General features: G+C 47.9%; 2 protein-coding genes across 2 annotated transcripts; one reads left to right on the forward strand and one right to left on the reverse strand.

Moving 5' to 3' along the window:
* The first annotated feature begins 1,286 nt into the window (after positions 1-1,286).
* On the forward strand, positions 1,287-3,068 carry GGS22DRAFT_149005 (alternative oxidase). Its single transcript, XM_047959075.1, has 4 exons — positions 1,287-1,677; positions 1,812-2,181; positions 2,242-2,340; positions 2,398-3,068. The coding sequence occupies exons 1-4, from the start codon at positions 1,420-1,422 to the stop codon at positions 2,727-2,729; spliced, it is 1,059 nt and encodes a 352-aa protein (XP_047823563.1). The 5' UTR covers positions 1,287-1,419; the 3' UTR covers positions 2,730-3,068.
* Positions 3,069-3,580: 512 nt separating this feature from the next.
* Positions 3,581-8,897, reverse strand: GGS22DRAFT_149006 (ABC-2 type transporter-domain-containing protein). Its single transcript, XM_047959076.1, has 5 exons — positions 7,718-8,897; positions 7,481-7,617; positions 5,614-7,421; positions 4,653-5,557; positions 3,581-4,567 (listed from the first exon to the last, which is right to left on the reverse strand). The coding sequence occupies exons 1-5, from the start codon at positions 8,582-8,584 to the stop codon at positions 3,821-3,823; spliced, it is 4,464 nt and encodes a 1,487-aa protein (XP_047823564.1). The 5' UTR covers positions 8,585-8,897; the 3' UTR covers positions 3,581-3,820.
* Between the last annotated feature and the right edge of the window lie 3,542 nt (positions 8,898-12,439).

Here is a 12,439-nt window from a genome sequence, read left to right on the forward strand (position 1 = left end):
ATCTCCGGTAGCTGCCCGGTTCGGCTCGGGACTCGGACGGAACTTCTCTAGGCTCTGATGTTATCCCCGGCCTCAACAAGCCTTTGCTGGTAAATGGCTCTCGGCCGTTAAATGACACGGATAATATATTTGATCAACACAACTCCCCACGTTCAACATGGCGGTACTGGCTGATATTGTCGAAGCTTGATTGGAACATCCGAATCATGCTAAATTTGGGAATTTTGTAAGCCACCTGCATTGATGGATAGCAGCGCATACATACCCGGTCGCACTACATATTATGATATTCGACAGCTCTCATCTCGCATGAACGTACCTAGGTACTTATGCTGGGTATGTGCGCGTAGGATTGTTCGTGGAAATACATTGTCTTCGTATTTTTAACTTGTTTAGTTTTTGGTGAGTCATCTGAAGTTCTGGCGCTTGACCTGTCAAAGCCTTTTTTTGATGACGAGAAGAAAGGAATGCGCTCCGCCAAAATGTTGGCGCAATTCTAAAGTATTCACTAACGGGTAACAATTATCTAGCGGGTTTTGAAGAAAATATTTTTCCATATGAAAAAACCGGACCAATTCCAAGTTCTAGTATTAGAATTATGGAATTCGGCGACTTCAATCTTCATAACTTTATCTCTTTGTTTGGGTTGCCCAATGGATGTTGAAGTAAATCTTCATCATAAGGGAACAGGTACTGATCTCTTACAGGGCTCTGAATGACCGCCGAGAACCGACGAGTTGAGCCCGTTTGAGGCTGTTTGGCACCGAAAATATACCGGAGCCCTACGAGAAAGCCCCCATTTATCATCTCTTTTCCTCCTTCAATTCCCGACTTTTGAAGACCACCTGACAGATTAGCGAATATCCAATGACCGAAGAGGTAATAAGTATTATTGTACTGTATTGTACTACAGTACCCGATATGCTTGATTGCCATTGCCATTCTTTGCCAAGCATGAGGCTGTAAGGATATGAGTAAGGATTGTTACCATAATCGGTACGCGCTAGGGACGAAGGGGTATCCGCTTCTCTCGCCGACAATGTTCGGCGTCTGGGTCTTGCAAGTCTTTGCAGGTTCTCGCTGGTATACCGGACGGCAATCTTCAATCCTTCATTGTTATGGATGTATGTATTTTCATCTCTAATTCAAGGGCATTGGCCACTAATAGGTCAGTGAGACTTGAGGTATTTGTCTTGCCGCTTATGGTTTCCCGGCCGTATGTGTGCGGCATGTAAGTCAAGTATAAGTATTTCTTCTTCCTGAGGCAACTGTCAGACCTTTCTTTTGTTTGTTCCCAAGCCACCCTGAAAAGTAATTTGTCTACTGGTCTATTTTCAAGTCTACTACTTGAAAATTTTTATTCCATTTTACTACATACATTTCCACTGGTCGTGGTTGTCCCATATTTACCTGCCCTCGATGTTATCAGTCAAGGTCCAACCCAGCCTTTGCACATCGAAACAAGCTGCCCGGCTATCTAGAGCCGTGGTACCCTTGATTCGAACCTCTACACTTGGAAGCTATCCAGCAGGAATCCGTGTTGGCATTGTTACTGCCAGTTCACGGGCTTTCTCTACCACCCCAACCAACCACTTCAAGGACTTCTTTCCCATCAAGGAGACGGAACATATCCGCCAGACACCGGCGGCATGGCCACATCACGGCTATACTGAAGAGGTTAGTGTTAACAGAGTTTCATTGTCGCCACAGGTTCGGCATAGTTGGATTCTTAATATCGACCCGGTCTCCGCTTGTATATGTCAGTCAAGGGAAATACATGAAAATTTTACTAACTGATCCACTTATTAAAGGAGATGCTCAGTGTTGTCCCATCCCACCGTCCGGCGAAGACATGGGGCGACTGGGCCGCTTGGAAATTCATGCGGTCGTGTAGGTGGGGAATGGACTTCTTCACGGGGATGAAGAAGGATCAGAAGGTTGACAAGACGAACCCTACCACCGCCGTCGACACGATCCAGCCTTTGACTGAAGGTCAATGGCTGTTACGATTCCTCTTCCTCGAGTCCATTGCCGGTGTTCCAGGCATGGTTGCAGGAATGCTACGACACTTGCACAGCATACGACGACTTAAGAGGGACAACGGCTGGATCGAAACCCTCCTCGAAGAAAGCTACAACGAACGTATGCATCTTCTAACATTTATGAAGATGTGCGAGCCAGGTAGGCAATAACTCAATTGATGTATGCCTACTTAACTTCACCTACTCACATATATACTAGGCTGGTTCATGAAGATGCTCCTTATCGGTGCTCAAGGCGTCTACTTCAACGGTCTTTTCTTGACATATTTAATCTCGCCTAAGATCACACATCGGTTTGGTAAGTAGCACATTAAGCCCTTCTATCTATTTATTTAAAATACTAATTTTTGTTTAGTTGGCTATCTGGAAGAAGAAGCCGTTCACACCTATACCCTCTGCATCAAACAGATGGAAGAGGGACATCTACCAAAATGGACCGACCCAAACTTCGTCATTCCAGATATCGCTGTCCAGTACTGGAGTATGCCCGAGGGAAAGCGATCGATGAAAGACCTCATCTACTACATCCGAGCTGACGAAGCTTGCCACAGGGGTGTCAACCACACTCTCAGCAACCTGAACCAGAAAGAAGACCCCAACCCCTTCGTCAGCCAGTACAAGGACGGAAAGGGCCCACCTAGACCTGCCTTGAAGGCAATGGGCTACGAACGGGAAGAAGTCATGTAAAAACCTATGGGGGAAAGGACCTGCAGACTTTCTCAACGAACGCGTTGAATTCATCACTTGATTACGGCATAAAAGGGGCGCAGGAATGGTTGAGCTTGCTTGCATCGCATTTGCATTATCATCGGCTGATTAGCGATGTAGAACTAGATTGGGACGGCGTTTGGCACAGATTATGCGGGAGAACCAGTCCCAGATTGTGCTTGGACGATGATTACCTAGACATCAAAATACCCGTATTATACAGATATAGAATGGACTGGAGCAAGAAACTTGCAGTGGTGTTTCTCCGGTCCGGGTCTCAACTCTTTAGATTAACTAACATGATCTCTACTTTTCTTATTCGCTAGATGTACCTACCTACCTAAAGCCCTCATCGTGATATTGTAGTAGGGGTGGTAGTGGTGTATAACCCAACAGGAGCCACGCGCTCACCGGGCCGGTGGTCGTGTACTACGCGTGGTGTATTAGCGACTCCGTGCTCTGACGTTATCCATCGTTCCACCGGACACAGGTGAGGTAAGCTGGGTGATATCAAAGTAGGTAGGTAATATGTTGAGGATTACCTTGGCGGAAATAATTCCGTTGTTTGCGAGTTTCTTTTGCTTATGTGCCTACATTTCTTATCTTTTCAAACCAGACATCTACCTAGGATTCTATGTAGGTAGGTTAGAAGATCGGAGGGAACCGAGACTCAACAGTGTGACTTGGTACAGCAGTTCGAGTGAATCAACAAAATCCGTCGCGCACCCTTATCTCACTGGGAGTCCGGTGTTTCTGTTAATTTCGTTACAACATATAGAATATAGACGGGTACGTTGAGCATAAGCACGAGTTGGGATTCAGTCGGCGTATACGATTAAAAATTGTCATTAAGCACATCACCACCAAGCCCTTCCCATTCCCTATCCATGTCTACCCATATCTAAGTATCCCAATCTACCCACCCGCATTAAACTCTATAACTTTTCAAATTAGATAGTAAATAACTAAACAAATATCAATCCGCATAACTCCCCCGTACCCCAATCGTGAATGCCATGCTATGCATATGCGTTGCATTACCTATATATGAATGCCTCCCCTAACCTAACCTACTTCCTCCCCCACCGCGCAACACGGAACAAGTAATAAGTCCCCACGGTAACCATAACATTAAACACGATATACACCCACACCAGCCCAAAGTTCCTCCACCGATCATCCCAGTAAATCCCGCTCGGCGCGAGGAAATCGTCTGCCTTCGACAAACTGCAGTACCGACACGCCTCCGTCGCGTTCGGGTTCTGCAGGTACCCGAGCGCGGTGCCGTTGGGATACAGGAAGTCCGCCATGTACGTCTGGCAGTCCTGGCCGGGCCGCGGGTCGAAGATCGAGGTCTCGGTGACGGAGCAGTCGACGTGCCGGTCGTGCAGCTGGGTCCCGACGATGCCGCCGATCCAGTACGTGAAGGGCGACAGGCGGTACATGAAGATCCAGAAACCGGGGAGCGCGGTGGGGGTCTGGAACACGCCGCAGAAGATAAGCGACATGAGCACGAGCAGGGTGACTAGGGCTCCAGCCGTTTCGGCGTTCGGGAGCGCGGCGACGGTCATGTGCGCGAAGGTGCTGCTGTAGAGGAAGAATTGGATTATGAAGAGAAGGACGAGGCCTTGGCGGTCGGGGCTCTGGATCCCGGTTATGGGGTAGTAGACGGATGCGAAGACGATGATGCCGGCGATGACTTGGTAGGGCAGCTCGACGATTGTGTTGGCGATTAGGAAGGATTGCCAGGAGTAGACTTTGGACGGGCGCTCGCGGACTTCGTAGAGGGAGCGTTGGGTTGTGAAGAGGGGTTGGATCTATAATTCTATTGTGTTAGTTGTGTGTCTATGTAGAGATTGCGAGATTGGGAGATTGGGTCTGTGAGGTGGTGACTTCGCGTACCTGTTGAACAAAAGGAGAGAAAAGCGTGGCTATCATGAATACGCCGAACATCACGTTCGACATTCCGGCCTGTGTAGACTTCGCCTTCCAGAACGAGAAACCGATGAATATACCCGCGGCCGTGGCTAGTCCCCATTTCGCGCCGATGTAGCTGGGCATTCTCCAGTATTGCTGGAAGATCCTGTACGTGACAACCTGCAGTTGGGTTAAGAAAGGTGCCGCGAACTCGCCTTGGTCGTCTTGATCTTGGGCTGCTGACATCTGGTTGGCGCTTGAGGCGTGGATGTGGTCGATTTCTATATTAACAGCCTGCCGTTCCGGGCTTGCCTTCCAGAGCTCGTGCCAGTCTTCGCCGCGGTCGTTGACACCCTCATTCACGACCTCGAGCATGTACTCCGCAGGGTTCTCCTGGTCGTCGCAAGGACGTGCGCCCCTCTCCTCGAAATAATCGAGCATGATGCGTGAATTGGGACCGATATCACCGAAGTAAATGGTCTTCCCACCGCGCGCGAGGAAGAGCAGGCGGTCGAACTGCTGGAACAGGAGCGCGCTGGGCTGATGGATGGTGCATAGCACGGCCTGTCCCGAGTCCGCCAGCTTGCGCAGGAAGGAGCAGATGGCCCACGAGCTCTGTGAGTCGAGACCTGATGTCGGCTCGTCAAGGAAGAGGAGTAGCTTTGGCTTCGCGGCAAGCTCGACGCCAATGCTGAGGAGCTTACGCTGCTCGACGTTGAGACCTTCACCTGGGACACCGACGACGGCGTCCGCGAAGTCTTCCATGTTGAGCATCGTGATGACTTCTTCGACGAAGGCGTATTTCTCCGCTTTACTTATGTACCGCGGTTGACGGAGCACAGCGCTGAAACGGAGACTTTCGCGAACGGTGGCAGTTTCGAGGTGAAGATCTAGATGGTGAGTTAGTTCAACGGGTATAGTGAGATTGCGATGAGAATAAACTTACCTTGTTGTTGGACATATCCGGTGTTGCGCTGGAAACTACGAGATAAAGGCTTGCCATTGACTAACATGTCTCCGGTGATCACGCCCATAGTAGTCCGTTGCGCCAACACATCTAGTAAAGTCGTCTTTCCCGCACCGGATACACCCATGAGAGCCGTGAGCGTTCCCGGCCTTGCCCAACCTGCAACGTTGTCGAGTAGCCTGCGAGTATTACCCTTGATTTCAATATCATATACGACATCTCTCCATGTAAACATGTCTCTTTGCGGTTCAATGCCCATGATCTTGTGTTCAGAAGGAACAGCCATGTCCGTTATAAGAGAATCTGCCGAAGACTGTACGTCCACGATTTCCTGCTCGCGTTTTTTTTCAGGTTGGCTCCCAAAGCGACGTCCTCTTCGGAAAACGAGAACGATGGCGGTACTGCCGGAAGACGAGTTGAGTTCCGTCGCCGTGACATACGTGAACAGGAAGAATATCAGAAACGCGATCAAGATACCGAAATTCCGCCATACATGCGAGTAGAAATACACATAACTGTCTCTGATATAGTCATCGCCGCTAACAGTCTCGTTCCCGGCATATGCACCGACAGCTGAGCAGATAAACGTGGTGCCGTTTCTCGGGAGGTAATCAGGGATGAATGTACCGCACTTAAATTCCCGATGGTGAAATTCGTTGGCAATTAGGATCTCGAAGGCGTAGAAGACGGGATTGAGCCAACGAAGCCAGCTAAACCATGCTCCCATCTGAGGAACGGCGATGGCGAATCCAGTGTATATTGCCAAGACAAGAACCATTATACCCGCCAGAGACATCGCTTGAGAAACGGTACTCGTGACAGCCGCCATCGTCCTGAAGATACCACTCATGACGAAGGTGAGAATAAACGTGATGAGGAAATACAAGAAGAACGGCCCGGGTTCTCGACGTAGTCCCGCAAGGAAGTATAATACGAGATTGAAGGCTACCGCGAGTGTGAACTTGATGGGTATATCGGCTACTATCCCCGCGACAGCCTCGGTTGCTGGGTGATAGAAAGCGTAAGAGGCGTGTTTTTCGACAATAGGCCGTTGGGAATATAGACTGATGATTTCAGAGAGAGTAGACAGAGCGTTGATGAGGACAGCAAGGAACAGAACGGATCCTCTGGCTTTGAAGGTGTCCGTGATATCCGCTGTTCCGTAAAAGACAGACCCTACGATGAGGGCAATTATAATGTTTAGCATGGCCTGAGAGGCCGTCGCCGACTTGTCGTTCCAGATGCGCTGATACGCTCTCTTAGTCGTCAGCCGGACTTGCATGGGTAGACTAATAGTGTACGGCGACTTGGGGCGCACGTGCTTAGCTTGCATGAAGTTTTTCGCGCTTCGGAGGTCCGTGATGACTTCGTTGCTCCTCACGATACGCGATTGTCGCTGGTACTGCGCGATTTCGCGGTTCAGCTCCTTGAACTCCAGTGAGTTACGCCAGTATTGCTGGAATTCTTGGGCCGTTCGGGGTACTTGGCCCTCCATCCCTGGCCGGGCTTTCCTCTCACCGGGGTTTGTCACCGCGGTGAGGAAATCGCCCGTTGTCTGTCGGGGTGGACAGTACCAGCCCTGCCTTTCGAAGAATTCTTTGGCCTCGTTGGCGGGGCCGAAGTATATCTGCCTGCCATCGTAGAGGACCGTGACCCTGTCGAACTCTTCGTAAATAGCTTGACTGGCTTGGTAGATGGCTACGGCATTTGCGCTTCCACCGATGTCGGATGCTAAGCGCAGGCTCTGAACGAATTTGAGCGCTGTAGCCGAATCGAGTCCTCGTGTACTGTTGCACCTTGTTAGTAACAAGGGGATGATACGGGTAATAATGAGGCCTGTAATTACCTGTTGTCCCACGCTGCTATTGATGATCCAGCTAGCATCATCTCAGCTATGCTGACTCGCTTCCTCTCACCACCAGAGACACCTCGGATGAAGTCATTTCCGACTCTAGTGTCGTACGTATGAGATAAGCCGCAAACCTGAAAAAAAGTAGTCAATACTAGTGAAACATCATCTCACTCCGCCAATAAAAGATCGATATTGCGGGATTGTCAACCAGGTACCAGCATGTAAACTTACAGCCATAACGATCCGCACAACATGTTGGCAGAACTCGTTCCGAGACATCCCATTAATCCTAGTCGAAGGTGTACGACACGCGGCAGCGAATTCGAGCGTTTGCCCGACCGTGAGATGAGGGAAATGTTTGTCGACCTCCTGATTGTACGTCACCTCGCCCTTGAACTCGTTCACCATCTTGTCCTGCGGGATGCCGTCGTAATGGATAACAGACTTTTCGTGAACGTGCAAGCTGTGAAGCTCTCCGCAGAGAGCCTTCAGCAATGTGCTGCATCCTGAACCGGGGCGACCCAATACGAGCAGTAGTTCCCCGCTCCTGACTAGACCGTTGAAGCTGTGTAGAATCTTCCTCTCCCTCTGCCTCTCGTGGGAAAATAGCTTTGCGAGTTTCAGGGGCGCTAGTAGGATATCCGTGACCGTTTGTTGATACTGCATTGACTCCCCCGACCCTGATATGCTGAGAGATTTAAACACCACGCCAGTGCGGAGACCCTTATGTCCTTGCTCCTCGAGCCCTTTGGTAAACATCTGTAGCCATTGCCGGATGTCGAAGTTCTCGTTCTGTGGATCTAGGGTCTTGTCCACGGGCTCCTCGACTATGCTAGAGATGCGATTAATAGGATGTGGACCGGTGGCGGGTGCAGAATTAAGTCTCGTAGTTAGCTCTGCTACCATATGGCGAAGCTCTTGAACTTCTTCAAGCAGGGCTTGAGAGGTCGGTCTTTGTCGTCGGTAGTCATCTTCATATTCCGTCTTCGTATGCCACGAGTGATTATCTGCGGTCTGGGAGATAGGGGAAACCATTGCGGAGTAGTATGGCGCTCCGCTCGGATCGCCCTCCGATTCATGGTAAGGTCGTTTCTCCATCTTGGAGGTCTTCGAGCCCTTGGTATGCTTAGGTAACTGGCACACCAGATATACCTCGCTCCCAGAAGCGTTCTTAAACTATAAGAGTAAATGTTTTGGACGCGCAGGGGTGGAGTGATATATAGGTCTTAGGACCGAAGGGAGACTCAAGTCTTAAGGATCCAACACCCATCTACGTAGGGCTCAGTCCTGTCAGTGCATATGAGGCTTGCTCTCGCCTCTTGTCATAAAGGATTAAATCACCGTGGCTACGTCTTTTACTAATTCCTTCCAAGAACTATCGAAGCCATCGAGCGTTGGTCAGCCTCGGGGTCTTATATCTATCCGGTCACACAAAGTATGCCCAATCCTTATCATTGACGTGCGACTCGGTGATCCTGCAGTAGATGATGTGAGCCGTGCTCGTCTCTCGTGGATCCCCATCGGACCCGAATCTTTCAGCTCAAGCCATGGCGAGCTCTCGTTGGCCCTAATATTATCTCCAAGTCTGGTGTGGCTGATGCTAGTAGACGGGAGCTTATTACGGGTTTTAATAGAGACCGATGGTCCCGACCGTGGGAGCCGTCTGCCGTGTGTTTGTTTGGTAGTCGTCGAATGAAAACGATTCTATGACTTTACCAAGATCCGAAAGGATGTCCTTTTGATAAGCACGTACCTAAGTACTTGTTACTTTTTAGATGAGCAATAGGTTCGCCCGAACTGTCGGGACTGTCGGTTAGTAACCTCGGAGATTCCATATTACAGCTGAGTTTAGTCATATCAGCCACTGGATATACGGTATTCCTTAAATCCGCAGTCGATAATTCAAATATTCCTTTTCTTGAATAGGTACACATAGGTAAATAATATTTCAAAGTATTTTCGAATCAATACCTACCTTGGTAGGTATCGTACACCTTAACTTCACTCGATAATGGTGTCTTGTCTAGGATGTGAATAGAGTCTTCGAACCAGGTTTCATTCTTTTCGGGTAGGGCTAGGCCTTGGTGACACTGTCACATTTCCTGCCAAGAATCCGCGTATGTAGGACTCCATTCTTGTGTAACCCAAGATCTTAGCCAAGCTGTACGTCCCAATAATCGGTCTAGGTCTCTGGGATTACCTAGTATGGTAATATTCCTATTCCCGTCCTGTGGGAGGATCTCGTTTTACTTAAGATTTTCGCTCCCTAGAGCCGGAGTCCGCCACCGTTATGATCTTGACAATTACTTTCTTTTTAAAATATCACGATTATCATCTAATTTTAGTAGAGGCGCCCCTTACTAGTTGGCACTCACTTAACCAAGGGATCGTGTATTTATAGTCCACTTCCCGCCATGTGAAGAGCCCTTTGTTTGACACATTCACTCATCGCTCACAAGATGTCAACATGCATCCATGCATGCATCATGGAAACTAATGCCCTATCCCACATGCAGTGACTTCCGGAATCCCTGATCCAAGGTAAGCTGGTTATCCCACAAAATGCGGGGAATTGTTTCATATCCAACTAAAAGGGCTCACCTTCTATCATGCGGCATGCCCACTCTTGGGATATCGACAGTGACGATTGATATCCTGGTTCGAGGTGATTTAGGTCATCGTCTTAGTCCATAAGATGGAAGCACCTTCACCATGGCCGAGTGGAGTCAGAAAAAACCGCCCATGTGCTAATCTTACTGTACTGCACTGTCATCTAATATCTCCTGTGTAATACAGCTAGCATCCATTACTGCCATATCATGTGTAAGTTTAATATAGGCTACCTGGGTATGATATAGTTAAGCTTACAGTGCAACGAGGTACCAAGTAGAATTGGCACATAGCACTTGAGCGGTCAAACCTGATTCCATTCTGGCAGGTACGTATTGTCTTGAATATCTACCTATTGGGGGTTCCAAACTCGACGGCTTGTGCTAGTTACCCCAGGATGTAAGTATCCGATGGTCATCTCAGAACATCTGGATTCCCTGCTCCTATTTTTAATGGTGTTCGAGTATACAACTCTATCATACCCCTATCTACCTAGGCACATACGTTGACGCCCGGAACTGAAAGCACTACAGATTAGGAATGGTTCATTGAGTGCCAAACGTTGATTAAGGTCGCCAACTAATGCTGTTTATTCCCCGACAAAGCCTACCTGAATATATAAGTCGAGCTATCCGTAGCGTTATGGCCGTCGATTACTTATTGGAGAGAGGTCTATACGTATCTGAGGTCAAACTGGCGATTAAACTCACAGAAGATATCATTGGTTTTATCAATTGATAGGGCTAACTTGTATCTAATACACAATCCCTTCCCGTCATCGCTCATTATAGTAGTAACTACATGGCTAACTGTCTTACCATGTCATGGACACCAGATGATGGCCTTGTTTACGTCTGGCAAGACGTATATCTGCTAGGTAGGTATCTAGGTGTCTAGGTACCTGTTTACACATCGCTTCGACGCACGCTGGTTCATAGGACGTCTGGAGTACCCCCTTTAGGAGGGGGCAGAGCTAGAGTTTCGTGTGACAAAAGAAAATCCTCATGGGCACCAGAGAGAATAACGTTTGAGTATAGGTACTGTTATCAGATGCCTAGTAAAGGATTAGTCTATGTGGACTTGAGAATCTTGGAAGAATGAAGGGGGCTTGTTAAGATCACTTTCTCTCTACCCCTAAACTAGGTAGGAATGATTACCTAAGTAGTGAGTGAGACTATAATGGGATGGGCAAGCAAGAGTTAATGCTTAGGTATTAACCCAAGGAGTAATTCAATCTTCAAATTTTCGATAGAGAGTACCTACTTGGTACCTCGAGTAACATAGTAAGGTGAACTAAGTATAGAGCACGTTTTTGATACCTAGGTTCCAACGTTGTTAACAACGTTATCGTTACATCATGTTGAATCCTATTGCTCAGACTAGACTTCCCGCTCTAAATCAATCATTATAGCGTGAGGGTTATATGGGAGAGAGATATTGATAACTTCTTGATGTTTATATGGAAATCTTCTGTAATCAAGTCCCTACTTTTAATCCAACCAATTGACTTCTGGATTATACATTCAACAACACTTGATCTTACCTAAACTATTTTTAGCCTCAAATCTAAAGTGACAAAGCTTGCTTTAACTACAAGATAACCTTAATTCCAGAAAATGTTATCCTTAGTCGTCTTGGTTACTGGTTCTGATAATATCCCTGAAGGCATGTGCCGTTCTAGTTGGGGCACTACGACTTCATGTTCTCATGGCACTGAGGCTGGTTTTCGGTATACCCACTTGTACCTACCGACTGTAGTTTCTGGTAACCAATTACTAGGTACCTAGTAAGTACTCGTTTTCTGTATCAATTCGGTTCGGTGAGGTCTTCAGGACATCAAAAGGATATTGCCGCCGTATTGCATTCCAAATTCCACGTGGAAGCTATCAGGGTCTAGATTATGAACCTAGTCCTTCTTTCATTTTATTGGTGTGACTTACGGCAGATACCTGCCGATCCGGGGGAAACGGCATGTGAGTTGCTGACATGATGGGCTCTTTACCGACACGGCTTTCAGCTGATGAACTTCATCTTTATTTTGAATTATTCGAACTATCCAGGCAGCCAGCCAGGTTCTCCATTTCTAGGTTTCTACTGTTTTGTCTCGCGTTTGGACCTGTTCGTGTGGGGAAATAGTCAAGGATATTCCTGAAAAAATACTGCTCTCTGGGAGGTTGAATCGCGATGATCTACGGCGTATTGAATGCAGCGCAAGGTAGCGTCAATGTGCGTTGTTTAAGATTTGGTCAGAACTTTTGAATCGACATCTTACATACCTGTGCGGAATACGTACTGCGTATTATTAGCCAATTAGATCCATAAAAAGTACCCATGTAAATGACG

This window comes from Annulohypoxylon maeteangense (assembly GCF_022496945.1).
Source record: "Annulohypoxylon maeteangense strain CBS 123835 unplaced genomic scaffold GGS22scaffold_1, whole genome shotgun sequence".
Taxonomy (NCBI): Eukaryota; Fungi; Ascomycota; class Sordariomycetes; order Xylariales; family Hypoxylaceae; genus Annulohypoxylon; species Annulohypoxylon maeteangense.

Excerpts from the sequence above, each read along its gene's own strand:
- GGS22DRAFT_149005 (XM_047959075.1), top strand. The coding sequence starts at position 1,420 with ATGTTATCAGTCAAGGTCCAACCCAGCCTTTGCACATCGAAACAAGCT. Across the intron at positions 2,182-2,241 it reads TATGAAGATGTGCGAGCCAG|GCTGGTTCATGAAGATGCTC; the intron begins GTAGGCAATAAC and ends CATATATACTAG. Across the intron at positions 2,341-2,397 it reads TAAGATCACACATCGGTTTG|TTGGCTATCTGGAAGAAGAA; the intron begins GTAAGTAGCACA and ends ATTTTTGTTTAG.
- GGS22DRAFT_149006 (XM_047959076.1), bottom strand. The coding sequence starts at position 8,584 with ATGGAGAAACGACCTTACCATGAATCGGAGGGCGATCCGAGCGGAGCG. Across the intron at positions 7,618-7,717 it reads TTGTGCGGATCGTTATGGCT|GTTTGCGGCTTATCTCATAC; the intron begins GTAAGTTTACAT and ends ACTTTTTTTCAG. Across the intron at positions 7,422-7,480 it reads ATAGCAGCGTGGGACAACAG|TACACGAGGACTCGATTCGG; the intron begins GTAATTACAGGC and ends AAGGTGCAACAG.